Source organism: Prunus dulcis, chromosome 4 (assembly GCF_902201215.1).
Source record: "Prunus dulcis chromosome 4, ALMONDv2, whole genome shotgun sequence".
In the NCBI taxonomy this organism is placed as follows: domain Eukaryota; kingdom Viridiplantae; phylum Streptophyta; class Magnoliopsida; order Rosales; family Rosaceae; genus Prunus; species Prunus dulcis.
Window position 1 is genome coordinate 19,838,639 of NC_047653.1, and position 22,810 is coordinate 19,861,448.

At 38.4% G+C, this 22,810-nt stretch overlaps 1 protein-coding gene and 1 pseudogene across 3 annotated transcripts; both read right to left on the reverse strand.

The window, feature by feature from the left end:
- Nucleotides 1–6,867: 6,867 nt before the first annotated feature.
- Nucleotides 6,868–7,782, reverse strand: LOC117625584 (annotated as a pseudogene).
- Nucleotides 7,783–10,631: 2,849 nt separating this feature from the next.
- On the reverse strand, nt 10,632–15,280 carry LOC117624573 (pentatricopeptide repeat-containing protein At1g62350). 3 transcript variants are annotated; one of them, XM_034355898.1, is made up of 3 exons: nt 14,896–15,009; nt 13,163–13,635; nt 10,632–11,484 (listed from the first exon to the last, which is right to left on the reverse strand). In XM_034355898.1, the coding sequence occupies exons 2-3, from the start codon at nt 13,538–13,540 to the stop codon at nt 11,077–11,079; spliced, it is 786 nt and encodes a 261-aa protein (XP_034211789.1). In that variant the 5' UTR covers nt 13,541–13,635; nt 14,896–15,009; the 3' UTR covers nt 10,632–11,076. The 3 variants fall into 3 exon arrangements, with proteins under 3 accessions (XP_034211789.1, XP_034211790.1, XP_034211792.1); XM_034355899.1 differs by lacking the exon at nt 14,896–15,009 and adding an exon at nt 14,166–14,889; XM_034355901.1 differs by lacking the exon at nt 13,163–13,635 and having other exon boundaries at nt 14,896–15,280.
- Between the last annotated feature and the right edge of the window lie 7,530 nt (nt 15,281–22,810).

A 22,810-nucleotide genomic window follows, 5' to 3' on the forward strand; every position in this document is an offset into this window, starting at 1 on the left:
ACTACGAGTGGCTTGATTTCCACAAGGGATACGTACGCACCCTGAGGTTGGACTTGGGAGCAGCTGCAAAATCAAACACACACATTATGTTTCTTTATGACAAAATCAAAGGGTGTTCCCTTGAAGCGACAGATTGTAATTAAGAGACTTGCATCTAGAATGGGTCGAACCTAAAATAATAAAACCTCATTGTTTAATTAGTGGTGGTGAAATTATGTTGGGAGGATCACATTTTCCTTCAACAATGTGAATAGCAACACTCAATTTTAATTCATATGTAGATTGGGCCTTAGGCCCACTATCTCTTGACGTCGTGTTGGACTAGTGAGCTTTTGCATGTTATGGACTAAAACTCAAGTGACCCATTATTCTTTACATAGTGTCTAGTCGAGAAACCTCTTAAACATGTTAGTAAGCATTTTCATGTGGAGTACAATAAATCAAAGTAATCTTAATCTTAATCTTTCCTTCAAAAAAAAAAAAAGTAATGTTAATCCAACTTTTTTTTTTTTTTAATGATTGTTCAGAGGCAACTAGTATTTGTAGTTTAAGTATTTAAAGGTATTTATAATTGCACTTGAGGTCGTGTGCTCAATTCTTCGTTTTTTATGGAAACTATTGAACTTCATCCATAATCATAAGAGAAAAATAAAATCATAATTCAGAAACTAGATAGTCAACTTATAACTTATAACTAAGTTTTGAAACCATTATTTTTCTACAATGCTAATGCCATTGCCATTTCTGCTAGAATGTACAACACTATCATTGCAGTACGAAAACATTTCCACCTCAATGCATGTGTCTGCAGTACTTAAGTATATTGATTAATTTATTAGTCTAAACTCCTGTGACATGCTTGTTCCAAAGGGAAGGGTGGATCTGAAAATGCTCTAGTTGAATTTTATCAAAGACAAACTTGGCAACTGCCTCAGTATAATGAATGCCATCCCAATTGACTCTAGATAGTAAGAAAGCGTACTTCTAAGAGTTGATTTTTCTTTTGAGAGTTGTTTTGTTGTAATATTTTGTGAGTCTAATACAAGTAATTTGTTTACTTATTTTGTCTCCAACAAGTCTATATTAGAGTTGTGTACTTTAATTTTCTCAACATGTACATGGGATTTTCCATTCTGATTTGGGTACTCGTCAGGATGAGAGCATATGTGAGGCATGCCTCTTTGTGGTGGGTTGCACAATGTGAAAGATTAGAACCAAAACCGTAAGCACAACGAAAGGCAACCACATTTATTAGTACCATAATAACTATATCCAGCAACTGCTTTAATATAGTTTCCATACCATATGTATGCTGCAATAAGAGAAAAATAAATTAAAAAAATTTTTGAATCCATGCGGAGTGAAATCAGCATAAATTGGATGCCAAAAGTTTCATTGTACGTGGAAACGAAAGTTTAGGTGGTGGTATTTGCAAAGACTTGCCATTTCCATTCAATGGCATGTTGTAAATATCTCAAATATGGTGGCTGCAAGGTTTGCTTAACTGCTCGCACAGGTCGTTTTGATTGGGCTCTGTCGCTCGAACAGCAGACCTTAGACTCGAGCGGACACAGGCTCTCGAGCAACGTCAGTGGCTCTCAAACGGGAGGCCTGAATCCTAGTCGTATTCCTTGCTAATCTGGATAGATTTTCTACTAGTTTTGGGGTATTTTAAGTTTTCTATTCCTTGTATAATTGTACTAAAGCCCTATGATATATAAATAGGCACTTTAGCGCTAGGTTATGATAACGTGAGAAAGCTAAGGCATCAAATTGGGTTTGAATCAAGGGTGAGAGAAAAAAAAGCTAGGGTTTGTGAGAGAGCAAAGAGAGTTCTTCATTGTAACTAAAGGGGTTCTTTCATACTAGTGAATTTCTCGAGGGTCACCAAGAGGACGTAGGCACAACGTTGAACGTCTATAAATTCTTGTGTTTCTTGTGTGCTTGTTTACTTTTCTGTTTGTGTGTGCTTTATCATTGCATGGCTTGTGTGTGATAGTTGTATAGTCCATCAATGACAAGGTCTCGGAGTGTTTTCGCACAATAAATGGTATCAGAACCAAGTTACGACAAGTATTAGTTTATGCCTAAGTGCTCTTACAACTTTAAGAGTGGTGGTGTGTTGACGATGACCGGCGACAATGAGGTAGAAATCTCCAGTACGAAATCACCAAATGTGTCGAGTATGAAGGTGGAGTTGAAGCCGTTCACCGATAAGGAGAACTTGATGCTTTAGCAAAGAAGGATGAAGCATATCATTAAGCAACAAGGTCTCAGCAAAGTCTTGGCAGGCAAGGAAAGGATGCCGGTAACCATGCGGATTGGGAGAACCTAGACGAGTTTGCTAGAGGATCCATTGAACAACATCTGACAGACGAGGTGTTGTGTAATGCAATGAAAGACATCGCGAAGCAGACATGGGAGAAACTCGACGAGATGTTTGCTGCCAAATCGTTGTCCAACAAGTTCTTCTTGAAGAAGGAGCTTCACTCTCTAAAGATGGAGGAGGGCGCAAGCATGATGGAGCACGTGAGCGCCTTTAATAGGTGTATTGCTGACTTGTAGAGGATGGATAAGGTTTATAAGTCAGAAGACAAGGCTGTGATGTTATTGACATCCCTGCCATCGTCCTATAAACACTTCCACATAATGTTTATGTTCAAGAAGGGAACCTTGAAGTATGAAGAGATCATGCAAGACATCCTGATGCATGACAGAATGGTTCAACATTCTGGAGGTGTCTCTCAAGATGAAGGTCTTGTAGCAAAGTCCGAAGAGAGAGGTCGATCAAGCAAGCGCGAATCAAGAAAAGCAATAGGGGAATATCAAAATCTAAGGCGAAAGATGGTTGTTTTGAATGTGAGTCAAAGGATCATTGGAAGAAAAATTGTCATACATAGAGAGAGAAGAGAAACAAAGAGATGAAGCCGGAGTCGCAAAGGATATCGATGGTGAGCTTTTATTTACTAATAGCATTGTTAATACTAAGGCACTTGACATCTCTTCAAGGGTTTCACTTCTAACTGGATTTTGGATTCCGAGTGCTCATATCATATGTGTTCAAACAAATCTTTCTTTGAAACGTATGAGGTGGACTACGGCGGCGAAGTTATGATGGGGAACGGCTTGGTATGTAGAGTTAAAGGAACGAGTACAATCAAGGTGAAGATGCAGGATGGCGTGGTTAGGACATGGGGTATTGTTAGGTATATACCAAAGTTGAAGAAGAATCTCATCTCTCTCCGTACTTTTGACAAGAATGGCTATTCCTTCAAGGCCATGGGAGGGAAGCTCATAATCTCAAAGGGTTCACTTGTGGTTATGAAGGGAAAGATTCAACCTAACTGCCTGTATCGACTATGTGGTACAATAGTGATTGGTAGAGCAACTATATCTACCAAGAAGGACTCAGTGGATGATACTCAGCTTTGGCATTTGAGGCTAGGGCATATAAGTGAGCAAGCAATGCAAGAGTTGCACAAACGGAAGCTTCTAAAGGGAGTGCACAATTGTAAACTTGAGTTTTGCAAATATTGTACCATGGGGAAGCAGTCGAATGTGACATTTAAGCAACAAGACAAGGAGAATAGGAGCACGGGAGTGCTTGATTATATTCACCTAGATGTATGGGGCCCTACACTGGTCAAATCATTGGGAGGAGCTCGCTACAACGTCATATTTTTGGATGATTTTTCTAGGAAGGTCTGGGTCTATTTCATGAAGGAGAAATATGAGGTCTTCACCAATTCAAGGAATGGAAGGCGAAACTAGAGAACCTTACGTGAAGGAAGATCAAGATCCTAAGAAGTGACCATGGATGAGAATATAAATATAGCAAATTTTTGAAGTTTTTCAAGAGCGAGGGTGTCAAGAGGCATTTTACCATGAAGAAGACGCCCCAACAAAATAAAGCTGCAAAGAGGTTGAATAGAACTCTCATGGAGTGTGAGATGTGCATGAGGATTCATGCCCGCTTGCCCTAGGCGTTTTGGGCGGAAGCGGTTAACCACGCTTTCTCTTTGGTTAACCGATCGTCATCGAAGTATCTTGATTTCAAGTGTGTGGAAGATGTATGGTCTAATAAATCTATTTAGTATACTAATCTTAAAGTATTTGGATGCAATGTCTATGCTCTCATACCTAATGATGTGAGAACCAAGTTGAAACCAAAGTCTCTTGAGTGTATATTCCTCAGCTTTGAGAGCGGCATGAAAGGTTTCAAGCTACGGGATTCAGTGAATACTCAGTAGACACGTCGTGTTTGATGAGAAGACCGTGCCTATGATCAAAGTTAAGAAACCGAAGGCAAAAGAGGATGTTGTTGGAACAAAGACAACCGTTACAATTTCACCAAGTAGGGTGTTCAGGGATACTCCAAGTATGCAACCAATTGAAAACGTTCATGGGGTGGTGGAGTCCGATATTGAGGTGGAGGAATTTGGGAAATAACAACAAACTCAAGATGAAGAAGAGGCTCAAGATCAGGTAGAGTCGCCTCTATAGCGAGGTCTAGGCCCAAGAGAACCATCAAACCTCCTCAATGGTTTGGATGGGAGACAGACGCAGTTCACTATACTCTAAACATGAATGAAAGGGATCCAACCACGTTCTAGGAAGCAGTTGAGAGTTCGGAGCTTGAAAGTTGGATGGGTGCTATGATGGATAAGATGGAATCTCTACACCAGAACTCCGTTTGGGAGTTGGTTCCTAAACCCAAAGATCAGAATGTGATCGGCTGCAAGTGGGTGTTTAGGAAAAAGGAAGGGATACATGAGAAAGAGTAAACTAGATTCAAAGCTCGTCTAGTGGCCAAGGGGTGCTTACAAAAGGAATGAGTTGATTATGATGATATCTTCTCTCTGGTGGTGAAGCATACTTTTATAAGATTATTGCTCTCCATAGTGGCATAATGGGACATGGAGGTGGAGCAAATGGATGTGAAGACGGCATTCCTCCATGGAGACTTAGAGGAAGACATCTACATGAGTCAACCTCAAGGGTTCGTTGAAGAAGTAAATGAAATCTAGTATGTAGGTTGGAGAAGTCTTTGTATGGGCTCAAGCAATCTCTAAGACAGTGTTACAAGCGCTTTGACACCTATATGCTGTGAATTCGGTATAGAAGATGCAAATCGGATTGTTGTGTGTACTCTCATGTGTTCAAGGATAGAAAGATCATCTTATTGCTACTTTATGTGGATGATATGCTACTCACGTGTCAAGATATATCAAAGGTCCGAGAGTTGAAGATTCTACTTGGGAAGGAGTTTGACATGAAGGATATTGGTCCAGCACAAAAGATCCTAGGAATGGAGATAAGGAAAGACCGAGATGTGGGAAAACTATGGCTGTCACAAGGCAAGTACATATCTAAGGTACTTGAGAGATTCAACATGTTGGATTACAAGCCCATGTCTACTTCTTTGGCAAAGCACTTTAGATTAAGTGCCCATGAAAGTCCTTCTAGTGACAAAGAGAATGATGAAATGAGTAAGGTTCTATATGCAAGCATGGTAGGGTGTCTCATGTATGCAATGGTTTGCACATGCCCCGACTTAGCTCAAGCTGTTTCAAGATACATGGAAAATCTGGGCAGACAACACTGGAATGCGGTGAAGTAGATTTTTTGGTATTTGAAGGGCATGAAGAAACTTGGGATTTTGTTTGAAATACAACAAAGAAAGGCATGTGTGTCGGGTTATGTGAATTCGGATTATGCAGGAGATATAGACAAGAGGAGATCTACCACAAGGTATGTTTTCAGTTGTGGTGGAGGACCAATTAGTTGGAGAGTGGTGCTACAATCAGTTACTGCCTTGTCTATTACCGAAGCAAAATATATGGCACTAACGAAGGCTTCTAAGGAAGTGTTATGACTAACAAGAATGGCTAAAGAGTTCGGGATAGCTCAAGACTTGGTGGTGATACAAAGTGACAGTCAAAGTGCTATATGCTTAATCAAGAATCAAGTGTTTCACAGAAGGTCTAAGCATATTAATTTACAGGACCACTGGATAAAGGATTGGGTGAATAATAGGGACATTGCAATAAAGAAGGTTCATACGAATGAGACCGCTTTAGATTGCTTGACCAAGCTAGTGACAGCTAAGAAGTTCAGACATTGTTTGAGCTTGCTCAATCTTGTTACATGCTAAAGAGTGTGGTGGAGCTCTTGGGAGTTACTAGGACGATTTCCAAAAGGTTTAAAGAGGTTCTAGAGGTCAATGATTTTCACAAGGTATTTAGGCTCGCCAAGGTGGAGATTGTTGATGTTGGCTCACCTAAAGATGTGGAAGGAGTGAAGGAAAAAGACGGTCAAATGAGCTGCAGTCATTTTGATTGGGCTCTGCTGCTTTAGTAGAAACTACAGGTGCTCGAGCGACAAAGCAGTGCTTCTTGCCCAGACCCAGGAGCTCGAGCATCTGCTCGAGCAGCAGAACTCAGACTCTAGCGACGCGAGTGGTGCTCGAACGAGAGGCGCGTATCTATGGCAAATCTGGACAGATTTTCTCTTAGTTTTGGGGTGTTTGAAGTTTCCTATTCCTTGTACAATTTTACTGAAGCCCTATGACATATAAATAGGCACTTTAGCGCTAGGTTATGATAACGTGAGAAAGCTAAGGCATCAAATTGGGTTTGAGCTAAAGGTGAGAGAAAAGAGAGCTAGTGTTTGTGAGAGAGCAAAGGGGGTTCTTCATTGTAACTAAAGGGGTTCTTTCATACTATTGAATTTCTTGGGGATCACCAAAAGGACGTATGCACAATGCTAAATCTCTATAAATTTTTGTGTTCTTTGTGTGCTTGTTTACTTTTCGGTTTGTGTGTGCTTTATCTTTGCATGGCTTGTGTGTGATAGTTGTGTAGTTTATCAACTACAAGGTCTTGGAGTGTTTTTTGCACAACAATTGCATATGTAATTGAAAGATGGAGGGCTCTCCTTATCTACGGCATTGATGACACGAATAGGCATCTTCTCTTTCCCTTCGGAGATGTCATTTTTACAAACAATATCCTCTGAAACCATAGGCTATTTCGACTTCCCTGAAACTTTTCCCCATGTGATTATTGGTTGCCCTGCTATCCTTGTTAACAAAAATTTAAACATAAGTGTGTCAAATTCCTCTCTTTCTTGCCAAAAATACTCTACTTTGTAGAGACCATCGTAAACATAAGTTGTGAAAGAACTTTTCTTAGCCATGAATTACTCTTACATGAATTTCTGCTTCCATGCTATTCTTTAGTGCAAGGTTTCTGCATTCAAGTTTTTTATCCTTTGGCTTTTTCCTACAAACTCTAGGATTTCCACCTTCACCTGAATAAATCAAGTTATCATGAGATTCTACATAGTTGCATAACGGCCATAATTAACAATGCATGTGGCCAAAATTTTCCCATCCTTCTTCATATAATCAATACCATGTTGAAATGATGAAGGCTAGAAATAATTAGTTCATCCCTGTTATGAAACTCGTCGCCAACCTTAACTCCTGAAATTGGTTCTAATTGTTTACTCGTCTTAACCCCATGTTCCTTTCTTTCTAAGATGCATTGCTGCTTCAATAATATCAGGTTGTTTGTTGGATTTAATATCATGTTCTTGCAAGAGCTTAGTAAATGTCTCTCAATACCCATCCAAAGCCTCATTGACATTGTGAAGTTGTCCATCTTTATCATCTATTCTCGGCTTGCTGGGAAGAAGGATGGCTTTTCTTTTCTCAAGTGTTTTTATTATAACCATAAAGAGCTCTGATTTTTGTATCAAAGGAATTGCAAAGACACCCATATACAAAGTATAAAGCAGAAACAAACCATACATTAACCAAATACAGCTGTGCTAGTAAAATAGAATTGCATCCAGAATATAACTAGTAGAACCTTTATTGAAAAATTTGTATAATCTTCAGCATTATAATTTTAAATAGACAAAAGTAATGAATACGAGAAAGATCTATTAATTAAAGAAATTTCTTTAAATGTGCATGCAGACATGGGGCTTAGTCATATTGGTTAGAGCGGATGTGCTCTCCACTCTACACTCGAGTTCGAATCCCCCTTCTTGTATTTTAGATTAGATTAAAGTATAATATTATTTATATTTAAAAAAGTGCATAATTACATTACCCTTTAAATATATATCAAACTCGAGAAATTTGCCAGAAACTAAGGTTGATATTTAAAAATTTTTCTAAAAAAAAAAAATTATTCCAAGCAATGTAAAGTATTCTTTTCAAGTGACAATTGGAAACCAAGGTCAACAAAGAAACAAGTTACCACATTTTTCCCTCTTTCTTACTTGCGGGGCAACTATTTAATTATTCTTTGTAATTGCGCAATTGTTTAATGTATATATTCTTAGCATATTTATTTATCAGGAATGAGTATTGGAATTATTCTAATTCCAATTCTTAATTTCCCTATTCCTAGGGAGTAGTAGATCCAATTCCAATTCTTAATTTCCCTATTCCTAGATTTCCCAATTCGTGAGTTTTCTTATTCCTAAAAAGTAAACATGCCCTCTATTCATCAGTGTGTCTTTTATTTACTAAATCTTTTGTAAAAATAACCTTTGACATGAGGGCTAATATAGGTCAGATCATGAAGATGTGGATAGTGAATACCTAAACTTAAGCCAAAAGGCTAGCTTTTCTAGCTAGATCTGTTTGGATTTTGGGTTTGTTAGGTTGTTTTTTTTGTGTGTTTTTGTTGTAGGTACTTGGTTTGATTGTGATAGCGGCAGTAGCGGCGACATCAACGACACCAATGGCTAGGGCTTTATAGGTCTTCTTTTTGAGTCTGCCTTCTTTCAAGCCATTGTCATGGGCTTGGGTTGGCTGTTGTTGGGTTTTAGTTTTTGTTTTGGTATAATAAGTTTGATGCGTGGTTGTGGTTACTCTTTGGAAGAATTTGAGTTTGCAAGTTGCATTATGGATGTTATACTTGGTTATTACATATTTGTGGAGATTAAGCCTGACTGTCTATGGCCTTGTGTGACGTTAAGTTGACCCTGCTTGGCTTTAAGTGGAGGTGTACCATATAAGTTTGATGATGTGATTAGATCCCTCCGTATTTGGTGTAGCCCTTGGAGGGCGTTTGTCCTAACCCTTAAGGATTTTGTAATTGTAATGCGCTTTTGGCGTATTTCAGCGTTTGGCCAAAAAAGAATTTTAACCCCCAATCCAAAACAACCCCCCAAAAAAAAAAAAAAATTTATCCATCAATATTATCATATATTTTACCAGTTATGACGATATATTTTAAAATTCTGAAATTATAGAATTAATGATAGTAGTAATTAGGGATGGCAAAAATCTCAGCGAAGGCTGGTCCCCGACCCTAACGGGGGGAGATTTCGGGGTTAAAAGGGTATCGGTACGGGGATCCCCGAACTTGAAAAATCCCCGACGAGTATGGGGAGGGGATGGTATTGACGTCCCCATCGTCCCCATCCCCGAACCCGACCCGAAAATATATATGTTTGTATTTAAATAAATAAATATAAAACCATAATATTTATGTTTAACCTTAAGTTAACCTCACTTTCCTAATTCTTTCTAATTTTCTCTGGAATTTCATATTGATGTGATTTTCAATAGTTAAGTTGAACTTTATAGTTAATTTGGACGTGTTAAATGATAATTTAATATGAAACTTAATGTTAAAATGTATGATAAATATTTTTTATGCGAAAAAAATAGGGGATTTGGGGCGGGTATGGGGGATTGTCTCCCGACGGGAACAGGGACGGGGATTCCCCGAAACCTATTAAATGGGGATGGGTTCAGGGACAGGGGCGGGGATGGAGAGTGGGGACGGAGATGGTATTGTCATACCCGGCCTCTACCCGACCCGTTATCATACCCGGCCCCTACCCGACCCGTTATCATCCCTAGTAAATTAAAGTAAAATATCAATTGTATAAAAATATAAAATTAAAAAGTAGTAATTGAAGTAAACTCCATCAATAATACTATAATTCACAAAAACAAAAAACAAAAAAAAGCAATATGATGGAGAAATGGTGGTACAAAAATAACTTGCGTAGAGTAAAAAATACCTGTTAAACTAGAAGCTAGAAATAGTGGTCCAATCGCACCAGTCTCTGTGGCCCCCAAATTGCTTAAGATCAATAAAGCCCAAGTTGAGCAGCAAGCACCAGACTCTCTCTCTCTCTCTCTCTCTCTCTCTCTCTCTCTCCTTGTTTATGTTCTGAAAGTAATTCATCCTCAGTAACTCGGTTCAGAGTGTGTCCTCCTGGCTTTGTCAGTTTGCCTTTCTTCATGAAGTATTTATCTTAACCCCAAAGTCTTAAAAAGGAATCCTAGGAAGCAACGAGTTTCCAGAATTTTTTTTTTTTCTTGCCGAATGATTTTCCGGATTTTGCCAGTAGGAAAAGTTTTACTACAGCACCAATAAAGAAATTATTAAATTTAAAGTAGTTGAAAAAGCAAAAAATTAAATTTAAAGTCAACAGAGAATGCAGACATGTAAACCGCTAATCAAAAATTTGTTTCTTGTTTGGAAGTGGGTACAAATCAGGTTGAGTGACTTGGCTTTTCCAATCATGTAAACCGCTAAGCAAAACTTCGACACCATTAATTCTTCAGATCGTCAGAAGTTCAAAATCTCAAGGCAAGTAATCCAACATGATATCCCCGCTGCTAGATTCACAGTATGATATGTCCTTATTAACAAGTTAGTCCAGAACTATGCTCTCAATTGTGATCAAGGTCAGTCGAAAACTAATTTACATAAATTGTAGTGATTTAAAAAGGAAAACAAAACTGTATGGACCCAAAAGCCACAAAAAGAAAAGAAAAAACTAGGATTGCATATCTAATTCTGCCCGACTGTTTTTTTATATGACATCCCAAACATGCACCACCAAATTCTTCGAACCAGAACTAGGGCCATTCGTTGCTACACAATGAACCACTGCAAAAGACCCACTTAACTCCTGGTTTCGTGCTCCACAGGCAACTGAGGGTGCATCTAGCCATGCCAATGGATTTAGCTTCTGCAAATGAAAGGATTCTCTCATATAGAGCATGTATAAGTATAGCAGCACTATCTAATCATCTTAATTTTCTCTTTTACATTCTTGATCTTCAAATAAGTCTTCGGGTGGGTCATAGATGATCATATCAGGAAATAGCTCCAAGAAGTCATCTTTCACCTTCTCCCTCAATTCTGGGTATGGAAGAAGCCCCTTCAATATTACTCTAAAAGGCAGTGAGATTGGAGGATGAGGAGATTGTCTCATTTCATCATATATCTCCATTGCCTCCGAGGGCAATCCATTATCTAGAAAAGCCCTGATAATATCCCCAAAAGTATGCTGATCAAACAGAACTTCCTCTCTCTTCAGATCTCCCCAAACCTGCTTTGCTTCATCTACCTTTTTGTTTCTTCCAAGCATCATAAGCATGTCCCTGTAAAAGAACATGTCTGGTCGATACCAAATTTCTTTACGCACCACATCATATATCTGAAAAACATAATGTGTTAGTAAAAGCAAGCAAGCTCATTCAATGAAATTTTAATCTAAAGAGGTCGTACTCAGAACTATTATATGTCCGAGGTCCAATATTGGATTAAAGCTAAGGGATGCTACTAGTGGCAAGGTGCGGGTGGCCATGGGATGTCCTCAATCCCTGTGACCCATCCATATGAGTAGGCTCGGCAAAACCCTTGGATAGCTTCTTTGATATCTCAATAAAGAGAAATATGACCAACTGTGGTTCAAACATATATACAAATAATTTATCTTTTCATACTTCTTACTATTAGATAGTGCCCACAAATCTCATGATAGGTTCCCAAAGATGACCCACCACACCCAAAAAGAGTTTAATTGCTGATTAATTTACAATAACGATGTGACTTATAGATCTTGCCCCATGTCACAACCGACTGTAAGTTCCTACCTTTAGAATATTTACCATTTTCTTAATTTTCTTGTAAAAACAAACTAATGGCAACAAGAAATAATTTTAAAAAACAACAAAAACGAAAAGTATGGTGATTATAAAGGTTATAGAAAGTCTGGCAACGAAGGTGGTTCAACCATTTCTAAGGTTTCTATTTCAGGTTTCAGGTTTCAGGTATAAAGATATCCCTCTACAGACTAGAACCTTCCTTCTTCATCAACTTTTACTGCTTTCTTCTTCCATTCTTTCCTCTGTTTTCTAAGATTTATGTGTCTTTGTCAGCATTCAAATGGAAATTATAACAACAAAGTATAGATCACGAACATCCAGGTCACATGTACACAATTAGAAGTGCACTTGGCATGAAATGATGGCTCCAGATTCACACATCCAATTTAACTAATATGCTTTTATGGTGCCAAGGTTCACAAAGACGAAAATTGTGACTCCAACTTTGGGATAAAAAGAAAAACAATTTTAGGAAGGGGGACACCTTAAAAAGATGGAAGAAGATACAGTCATATAATAGTAGAGCCCAAACCAATCTTAAAAAAGACCTAAAGGACTTTACTTCTCTTGTCTAAAAATAAGAACAGAAACTTTCTTCCTGAGATACTGAGGGGAAAGTAACAACTAAAAATGACTTCATAATAGCAGCTAGATTGTAGTAATAAGACAGAAACTCGGGTCACTTAAGTCAAAGAAGATGAGTTTTTTTTTTTTTTTTTATAGAGAAACTCAAGGAAGATGATATTAAATGAACTCCAATTGACTAAATTTGAAAGAATAATGAAATAAAAATATTTTACTCTGAGCAGCTGCCCATAAAAATATTACCACTTTCACAGGAAAACCAAGTCTTCCAAATCTCTTTCAAAGGAAAGAAAGCATTCCTAAAACCTAACAAATCATCATAATAAGATCGCAATGACCCATCAACCGTATTGTCCCCCTTGCACAGAACAGGATCAACTACAAGAATGAAAAAGGTATCAACTAGCTAGATTCCCAATCATTCAAATTTATCAAAAACACTGGATTCCAAGAAGAATATCTCCACTCACCCGAGATAATAGATAGTAGACTTGATTAATCACAAACGCACAATGAAACTATGAAAGAAATCCTCACATCCTTCTCCAAACAATGGAAAACTAACAACTGATTAATTTAACATTTCCATCCTCTATTAATCATATAGGAAATTTAGAAGAAAAAAGAAAAAAGAAAACAAACCTTCATGGAGAGAAAGACCTGGTCTTGTCTCTGGAACTCGGCAAGAACAGCTACAAGATCGGACTTGAGCAAGCGGGACACGTTTGAGCGTATGAACTGGTCGAGGCGGAGAGGATGGGAGCGGAGCCTCTTGAGCTCCTTAGCCGCGATAAGACCCTCCTTCCCCATCTCTTTCCTGCGCCTCCATATGGAGAGGCTAGGGCTTGACGCCTTCGACCCCCAAGAAAAATAATGCTTCTGGAAAGGGTGGTCTCCCTGTTGGCATTGAGGGAAAGTGTTTCGAAGCAACAAACATACTGAGAAATTGAAAGAGGAGGGTGAGGGTGAAGGGGTTCTAGATGAGGTTCTTCGTACAAGATTGGGAGCCAGGCGTAACATTAGATTCCGGTTGAAACGTTAAGGGCGGCGGGGGACACAATCAAAATCAAATAGAGCTCAATGCACTCTTCCTGCTCTCCTCATAAGTCATCGCTCTGGCAAGCCAAACAACACAAGTCAAACCACACACGATAGCGGCTGGAAGCAAATGCCACTCAAACTCAAAGGAAGGGCAAGGTAGGCAATGCACGCAAGCAACACTCGTGCCTACCTGCTACTTCGCTGGGGAAATTAGTCAAACACCTGGTGACTGTCACTCAATAAATAAATAAGTTTGGGAAACCCAACCAAAACTGCCTTATGAAGATCTTGTTATGGAAAGAGACCAACACATTCCTATAAATCAGCTCAATACAGCTTGAGCTCCTATCAAGCTTGACTTTCTTTTTAGCCAAAACCAAGTTCAAGCTCAATAAAGTATAAAGAAGCCAAGCTTGAGCACTGTGAAGATAGCATTCTGAAGGCAAATTTTCCAGTTCCAGGTAAACTAAATTGTTCGTCTAAGACTACCGTAATCGCACAAATGCCAAGTGACTGTCACTAAATAAATAAACAAGTTTGGGAAACCCAACGAAAACTGCCTTAAGGAGAAAATAGTAATGGAGAAAGTGAAACATTTACCAACCTTTCGAAGGTAGACCTGGTAGATCATCTCATGTGTTAGAACTCATGAATAATCACGACCCACCAAGCACTATGTGAAACTAGTTCAAAAATTAAGCACCAAAGGAATGGAACGGAACATCCCAAATATTATCAGGTCACATTGATAATTAAGAAACTGTGATTATGATGAACTGGCAGTTAAGAACACATTCGAATGATCAAGAATGAATAAAACATCGAATGTTTCATCGATTCCCTGAAATTTTAGGCAAGTTGAGGTTTTGTTCAAATAAAGGAAACAGCATTGCAGTTACAACATAACAAAAATAAAAACATTACAAATACATGCCAACATTACTTGAACATAGTAGATTGAACTCAGCCTAATACCACTTCAATCATTTCGACAAGTGAAATTGGTACAGATAAGTAGGGGAAACATGCTTTGAATTTCTTTTACCTTTCATTTTCCTTTTTACACTTCCCTCAGCAATCAGAACAGAAAAGGGAAACAAATCAATAAAGTTAACAAATTTCATAACATTTCGGACATTACACCATCTGGGATTTAAACGGAACCAACATCAAGAAACTTAGCATTCCCTTTAGTTTTGGTGCCTTCCCACAGAAGCCAACTAAATTCAACTTTTAACAATAGAAAACAAAACAAAAGAAAAATTCCACAACTTTGCATCCAGTTCAACTCGTTTTCCCAATAACCAAGCAAACCAGAGGAGCAAAAACCGTACCGTATTAGAACCTCCGGGTCTTGGGCGCTCAAAAGCAGCTAAAGAGGCCGACATTTTGGCCGACGAGCATCGAAATCGCGGTCAGCAACAGCCAACATTTCAGCGACGCGAATCGTCGGAGCCGCCCATTTAACCGACTCGGCGGAGACGGAGCAGATCGGCGAGCGAGCTGGGATTTCAGCAGCACGATCTGAAAACCCAGCACAAAGAGGAGAGGGAGAGAGAGAGAGAGAGGCTTCAAGAAGAAGAATGGATTTTCTAGGGTTTTGAATTTGGAGAGATGGGTGGGAGAGTTAAAAGAAGCAACACCTACTTGAAGTTGAATTTGGAGAGATGGGTGGGAGAGATGGGTGCCGATTTATTTTTTATGGGTAATGAATAATGAGAGAATGTGTTTGCTTTTCACCTACTTGAAGTTGAAGAAGGAGAGGGGAGGGTATGGTCGTGTGCAGTCAAGAGGAAGTATCAATGGAGAATTTGGACCATTGGGAACAGTCCAAGCTGCCAAGCTGGCAGTGGGAGAGGATCTAGAGGCCCCCTAGTAATCTCTGAATTCTGAAGAGTTGCGTTACTTTCACTCGTTCACGGGCCCTGTCTGTGTAAAGAGATTTCAACTGTACATCCACCGGTTGATAGCTCTCTACACTCGTGCCAGTTGTGAGACTGATTTATTTGTTTTTTGGTCAACAACTGAAGACTAGCAATTTACCTCCTCTGTTTCAGTTTGATGATGTGACAAGTAGTTGGTCTCTAAAGCGTAAATTTCTAACTGCATGGCTTGGTGCCAGTTAGGATCATAAGTAATCTCTGCAAAAGAATTGGGTTCCACATATCGAGTCATATTTGTAACAAAAGAAATATGTTTAGAGAAATAACAGAGATATGAAAGAAAATAAGAAAAATTAGGTTTTAGACATAATTAACTTTATTAATTAGTTTGTAAGATATTGGATATTTTGGTTTTAGTTTTAATACCTAGGAAAAAACTACTATTTTGGATTAGCCCAAAGAGAGGCCCAGATTCGTTGGGCCAGGTAAAAAATAACAACTGATAAGACAATTCTACCCTTCTGATAAGACAATTCTACCCTTCTGGTACAATTCTACAATGGCACATGTAGTAATTTTAGGGTTGTTGGATGTCCTTTTGGTAAAATTAGGTGGCTTTGGTTTTATATTAATTAAGCAAAATTAATTATCTTTCTTCCAAATTAGTTAAGTTTTTTATGGGTTAAAACTAAAGAGCCCAAGAAAATATAATGAGGATAAAGTGTACCTATTGTGGAACATGGCGACAAATCCAAATGTTGGATTTGAGCAGCGTGATGTGAGAGCAAATAGAGTCATTAAGACATACTGGTTTTTTCTTAAGGCAATGGCATTAACAAAGAGGAGTAGTTGATGATCATGAGAGGAAGAGATCAATATCATGGCGAGAAAGCATTTTAAGTGCTAAATTTTTTGAGGCCACATATGTGATATGTGGGCTGGAGGAGGAAATTAGTGTTTAATCTAGAGGTTGGTCACGCAAAGGGAGCGAAAAAATAGGTTTAGATGGAGCGATTCTAGTGATTTAAGGCAAAGATTGGAATGAAAAATGATATTCATAGAAATAAAATCTCGACTATATAGTTTGTAGGCATTCTGACCAAAAATATAGCCCAAGAAAACACATTTTTAAGCACATGGATCAAATTTTTGGGTAGGATGAACTATGGTTGCATAAGCGACCCAACCAAACAGAATTAGCAGAGCCAAAAAAGTTTTACAGAGGGGGCATTTCATATATTGAAATATATTTTTCTTTAGGGTGATAATCAAACTAATTTTACTTGATACAATATCCCTAATTTTAATTTCTGTACTTTATTATTTACGTATTATATTAAATATCTACTTATCATCGATATTAGCAAAAAAGCAATTGAAATGTTTTTTTTACTAAAGATACACACCAAGAAAAATTCGGACAATAATTTATCACTACAAAGTCTAGAGTCGAAGTATGCCAATGAGAGATTTGAAAAGGGGGGTAGCAATGATAGTGAAAGGAAAAGAAGAAAAATATAAAGAAATGAATGATCACTTTAAAATTTGATTGTATTAATAAGACCACTGTCTCAAAGAAAATTTGAGAGGGGGCACATGCCCACCCTAGGCCTTAGCTCCCTCCGCCACTGCAAACAACCGCATACTAGTGTATGAAGGGGATTTATTGTATAGCCTTTTCTTTCCCTCTTTTCGGTCGTGGTGACCGATGGAAGAAACTTTTGATCCTTCTTCTTCAAGATACGTAGGTGTGCCACCATCAAGTCACCGAATGGCTTGGATTGGATGGGTTGGACGAATGTGCTTGCACTTGTGACTTCTAATCAGCTGATTATTCAGGCAAGCAAGGAACCTCTTCTTGGGATTTTTGTGATCGAGGATGGTTAGGCTTCGTAGGTATGTTATTTGGTTTTTTTTGTTTTATTTGTGTGATAATGATGTAATTTAAATAAAATGTACGATTAAACGAAATGACAAGAAAGTAAAGTACAAAATTAAAATAAATCTAAATTAAAGCAAACAAAATAAGAACGATAAACTAAATTAGACTTGAAATTAAACTTAAGTGAAATTTAATAACAAAACAATTTAAATAAACCTGAATTTAAAAGCAATGTAATGAAAATTGCAAGGAATCAAACTTACACTAAGAAAAAGAAGAACTTACTAAACTCAGTGCTTGAAAAGTAAAACCTAGTCTAATAATGAAAAAGTGCGAGACCAAAAATAGGGTTGTTGTATCTGATGTTGTGTCTTCTCTCTTCATCTAATGAGGTATATAGGGCATTTGTTAGCCTATGGGATGGCCATTAAATGGCCCAATGTCAACTTCATTTGAAATCTTTCATTGGATGGCAATAGATTTAGTAAATGATTGTGAGTACCTATTCCCCTCAAAAGTATAAAAGGAGATGAGCTTAAAGACGTAAAGCTTTAATAGTTCCAAGCATATGGTGATGCTTGTGATCCACAACACTATTTTGTTGTGGTGTGTTAACATTAAAATGTTGATCAACAACGCCTTCTTCTAGAAAACAACAGTTGTTCAACTTTTAGGAGCCTTGATGGGTGTTTTGTTCAGGTCTTGGAGATGAGGTGAGTCGACAATGGACTCCATTTCACCTCTCACCAACTTTTAGGAGCCTTGTTGGGCCTTTATCATCATGTCTATTGTTCTACTTTTTGGAGCTTTGTTGTGCGTGTTGTTGAGTTTTGTGATGACATAAATAAACTATCATGCACCCCTCATTTATGTTGGGACTCATTTCCATCTCCTCACTCGGATTATCAATGTATTAGTGGAACAACCTTCAGTAGAAGAATTTGTGCGCTACTTTCTCGTTCCTTTGAGAAGACATATGGAACCACCTTTACGACTTATGTTGGAGCTAGACATACATGAATTTAAAAGCCACACAACATAATAATTTCATGCTTTGTATGAGGTAGATCTACTAACTGCAGTAGAGCGATGTAATTGAACTTTTGATTTTCTGAATTGGGGGTTTTTTTACTAATAACGAGCCATTGAATTTAGAGAACGTACTGTGTTGGTGGAAGTCAACTCGGCCCACAACAGACATTAGACGTAATGAGGTTACACAACCGATAACATATCAGAAGCCTTACAAGTTTCACGAAGGTGCTATCTAGAAGAATGCTACATAAGGTAAGTTGACAGTGGACTCGATCTCACAATTCAATAACTGTAGTTTACTTTAATAGACCTTAATCATCATGTCTATTGTTCTACTTTTTGGAGTGTTGTTGTGCTTGTTATTGAGTTTTGTGTTGGCAAAAATAAACTATCATGCGCCACTCATTCATGTCGAGACTCGTTTGCAGCTCCTTACTCGAGTTAGGAAATGTTTGATTTTTTATTTTATTTTAATAATTTGTGGTGTTGTTCTGCATGATTCAAGTATCTATTTGAACAAAATTGGTTGGTTACTGAATTGATGTTGGTCACTAAATTGATGTTGGTTGGGTTTGAACTAATCCATACAATGGTGATATTTCATTCTATTAGTTTAGGGGGTGTATTTAATTTGGATTTTAAACGACTATTTTGGGATAAATAAGTCTTGTGGTATTCAATTAAGATTTTTAAATGATCTAAACAAGTCTTGTGGCCAATCTATGAGTCCTTGGTCCACTCGATCAACGATTCCCTGGTCAACCTGATCCACGATCATTCGGTCAACCAGACGCATGATCTTTCAACCAAGGCCGACAACCTCCCTTAGGGCTCGTAGCTGAAGCTTGAAATCCACTTCACGGTCCACAGCCGAGACAAGGCCACCATTAAGCCAATCTTGATGCCGCCGCCGCCACTTATGGCTTGGTTGTGGAGCAAATACGACCATTCCCTCATTTACCACCTCACCTGACATTCCCGGTTCCCGCGTACACCTCCAACAAAACCTTAGCCCGCATGCAATTGGGCTCCACAGAATTCTCTCCTCTTAATCCACGTAGTCAAGCAAACCTCAGTCTTAGAGTCAACCAATGGACTCAAAGAGTATACGACCAAAACACCTTGGTTGGATAGCTCATCCATTGCAACCTTTTTGGGGACGGTGAGCTCGAATTGAAGCTGAGAAAAGGGTTAGTTTTTCTGTAGTGTTCTAGTATTTTTCGGGGAATCTGGCTGCCAAAATTGTCGAACCAGGTATGAAACTTCATCCTGTCATCGTGCTCTACCTGTTTATATACTTGGTTTGGGTAAATTCTGAGGTTTGAGAGATTGATTTTTAACCCCCAATTAAGCGGAGGGTTTGATCGTGCTTTTGCCTATTTTCGATTAGTTTTTGCCGTGGTCTAAGAACAAAAGTTGATCCCCTTGTTAATATGAATCTATTGGCATAGGTATTGGCCGGTGGTTTGAACATTTTCCGTTGTCGGAAAATCTCTCAAGACACCAAAACACCCACCGCTACCGTCGGCTGGTGGCGGCGCATGGGCCATTGTGTGGCTGTCCACTAAGTTTTAAATTGTTCCCCTTGTCATCTTAGGTACGACGGTATGCTCGAATTTGGATTTGGTTATCGTTTGACAGTCGAACGGATATTGCACATATTATGTGATATTCGGGTTCGATAGGTTCGAATTGTTCAATCGGTCCCTATTTCAAATATGTTGTTCTCTGTACCTCTAGGTCCATTGTTGGGGTCATTTTTCGTCAGAAGGCTTGTCCGGGCTTGTTGATCCTTGGACCGCCATAGAGTGGTGAATCAAGTCTTCGTTGCCCCTTTTTTCGGGTTAGCGAGAAGTAGGCCCAAAGCATCCCGAAGGAGAAGCAAGTCCTAAGGGAGTACTTTGTTGTTCTTTCAGCAGTTGCATGTTTTTGTTGACGTTTCCGGCAGCTCTGAAAATGGGTGAAGATGATTTGTTGATGCTGAACCAAGATTATATGAGCTTGGTATGAGAGCTTGGAGTGTGGGAGCTAAAGACCCACAAGTTTAGCAAATGAGAATGCTTGTGCTTGGCTTGGTGTTTGATATGCTTGAGTTTGGGTGTTGAGAATTTATTGTTTGAAGCTATGACTATGTTGGTTTGATTATTTGGCTGTGATGGTTGTTGGGATGCTTATAGCAGTCAAATGAATGGGGTTTCAAAGAGCATGGCTGATGAAAGAAAAGCTTAAGACTTTGAATTCTATGGTGTTTGTGACTACGATTTTAGAGAGATTTATGAGTTCTAGAGGTGGGAGGATAAAGGAGTAGCTTGGGCTTATGCTTGAGGTGAGGCTTTATAGAGAAGATTAAGGATTTCAAGGATGAGAAAGTAGGAGGCATGGTTGTGATGGCTATTGGGAGCTTGCACCAGCCAAGAGAATAGGTCAATGGTCACTGGATGCTTGCAGCAACTATGAGAAAGGTGAGTTCTCATGGTTGCTGAGAGGTTTGCAGCAACCAAGAGGAGTTGGTTTTGCCTGGGCAATGCCTCCCAATTTATAGAAGGTGAAGGCTCTCTTTAGTTTCCAATAGGTAAAAGGAAGTGTTGGAGCTAGTCTATTTTCAATGGGTAAAAGGGATCATTGAGACATTCTTATTTCCAGCAAGTAAAGCTAGGTATTGGAAAATGACTATTTCCCATGGGTAAAAGGAAGTGTTGAAATTGGCTTATTTCCAACGGGTAATAGGGAGTATTGGGACATTCCAGCAAGCAAAGCTAGGCATTGAAAAATGACTATTTCCTATAGGTAAAAGGAAGTGCTTGAAGAATATCTCATTTGCTCACCCATATTAGAGAATAGGGGTGGGCATAAAAAACGATGAACCGAATGAACCGACCGAACCGAACCAAACTGAACTGAAAAATAAGGTTTTTTTGACGAAACTGAAAAAGTCAACGTTGAACCTGACTTGAACCGAAGTCAACGGTTCGGCCCTCGGTTCTAAATTTTTTTGAACCGGTGGACCTGAACCGAACTTCCTGTTATTTAATTATATATAAATTTGAACATGGCATGATATTATTGGCTAAAAGGAACTTGTACCGCGTGCTTGCTTGCACCAGATTACTCTAACCTAATATAAACATCTCCTCTTTACCTAACTCGCAGCCAGCCTCCATCTCAATTAATTTTTCTACTGCTCTCCATCTCTCAACCTCTCTCAACCCATATCGTCTCCCTAGCTATGAAAGACAAGATTTCTTGTCCTCACGAAGTCGACGGTGATGAGTACGGCTACGGCGAGCCATCGCTCGCTCTCTCTCTCAAGCGCGACCTCTCTCAAGCTCACCATCGCTCACTCTCTCTCTCTCTCTCTCTCTCTCTCTCTCTCTCTCTCTCTCTCAAGCAGAACTGGAAGAATAAAATAAAAACTTGACTTCCATGGTAGGTCTATTATTTATGTAGTTTTGTGTTTCTTTCTTAGTTTACAGTTTCGAAGACTTTTAGTTATGGGTGATGATCAATTGTGGTGTGCCTAATTAGTTAGTTTTCTTGATGTTTCAGCTTGAAACAAAGGAAGCTGGGGGTGACTTTTAGTTTTGGGTTTTTGTCAATTTTGTTCTGTAGGTTTTGCCCTTTTTTTTGTCAATTTTGTATTGGGTTTTCGATTGTATGTGTGGATCTTAAGTTTTGGTTTTGCATATGTGAGAGCTTTAGGTTTTGGATTGTATATTAAATATACATGCACCATAGTGATGTTCATGGTCTTCAAATTGTTCATATTTGTCATCACAGTGGAGAGGCCATCAGCCAAAGATAGATGATATTTTTTCTTCTGGTGCCTATGTTTACTTTTATAAAGCTCTAATATGAGGTTATATAATTTTGTTGTTTATCTGTTTCTTGTTCAGGAGTAGTAGTTCATGATTTTTGACATGTTCGCAGTTCGTTTGTTAAACTTGGTTCTATTTTTACAGAAATTATATGTTTGGTGATTGATTGTTGACAAATACAAGTGTATTTTGGGCAGATGAATGCAGGTTGCTTTGTCAAGGCTTTTGGATGGATGGATGCAGATGTTTTGGAAGGATATTTGTTAATTTTTTGTCATGGGTTGTAATCATTATAATTTGGATTTCTTGCTTTATTATATTGTGTGTATTTTTTTTTTTTTTTTGGTGATGGTTTGTAAGTTGGTCTACTTCCGTGGTTGATGATTGTGTGAATTTGTGATTAATAGTTGTTTAGAAACTTAGATTTGAAAGATGGATTTTTTTTATGGATTATACTTGAATTGGCATGATTTCAGCATTTGAAAGAGTTGAAAAAATTGATTTGGGCATGTTTATATTGATTAGGTTTTGGTAATTTGACCCTAAAAGAAAAACAGATTTTGCCCAGAAAGTGATTTAAGCTTTAAAAAAACTAGTATTGGGCTAAGCCCAAAACCGACTAAAAAACACGAAC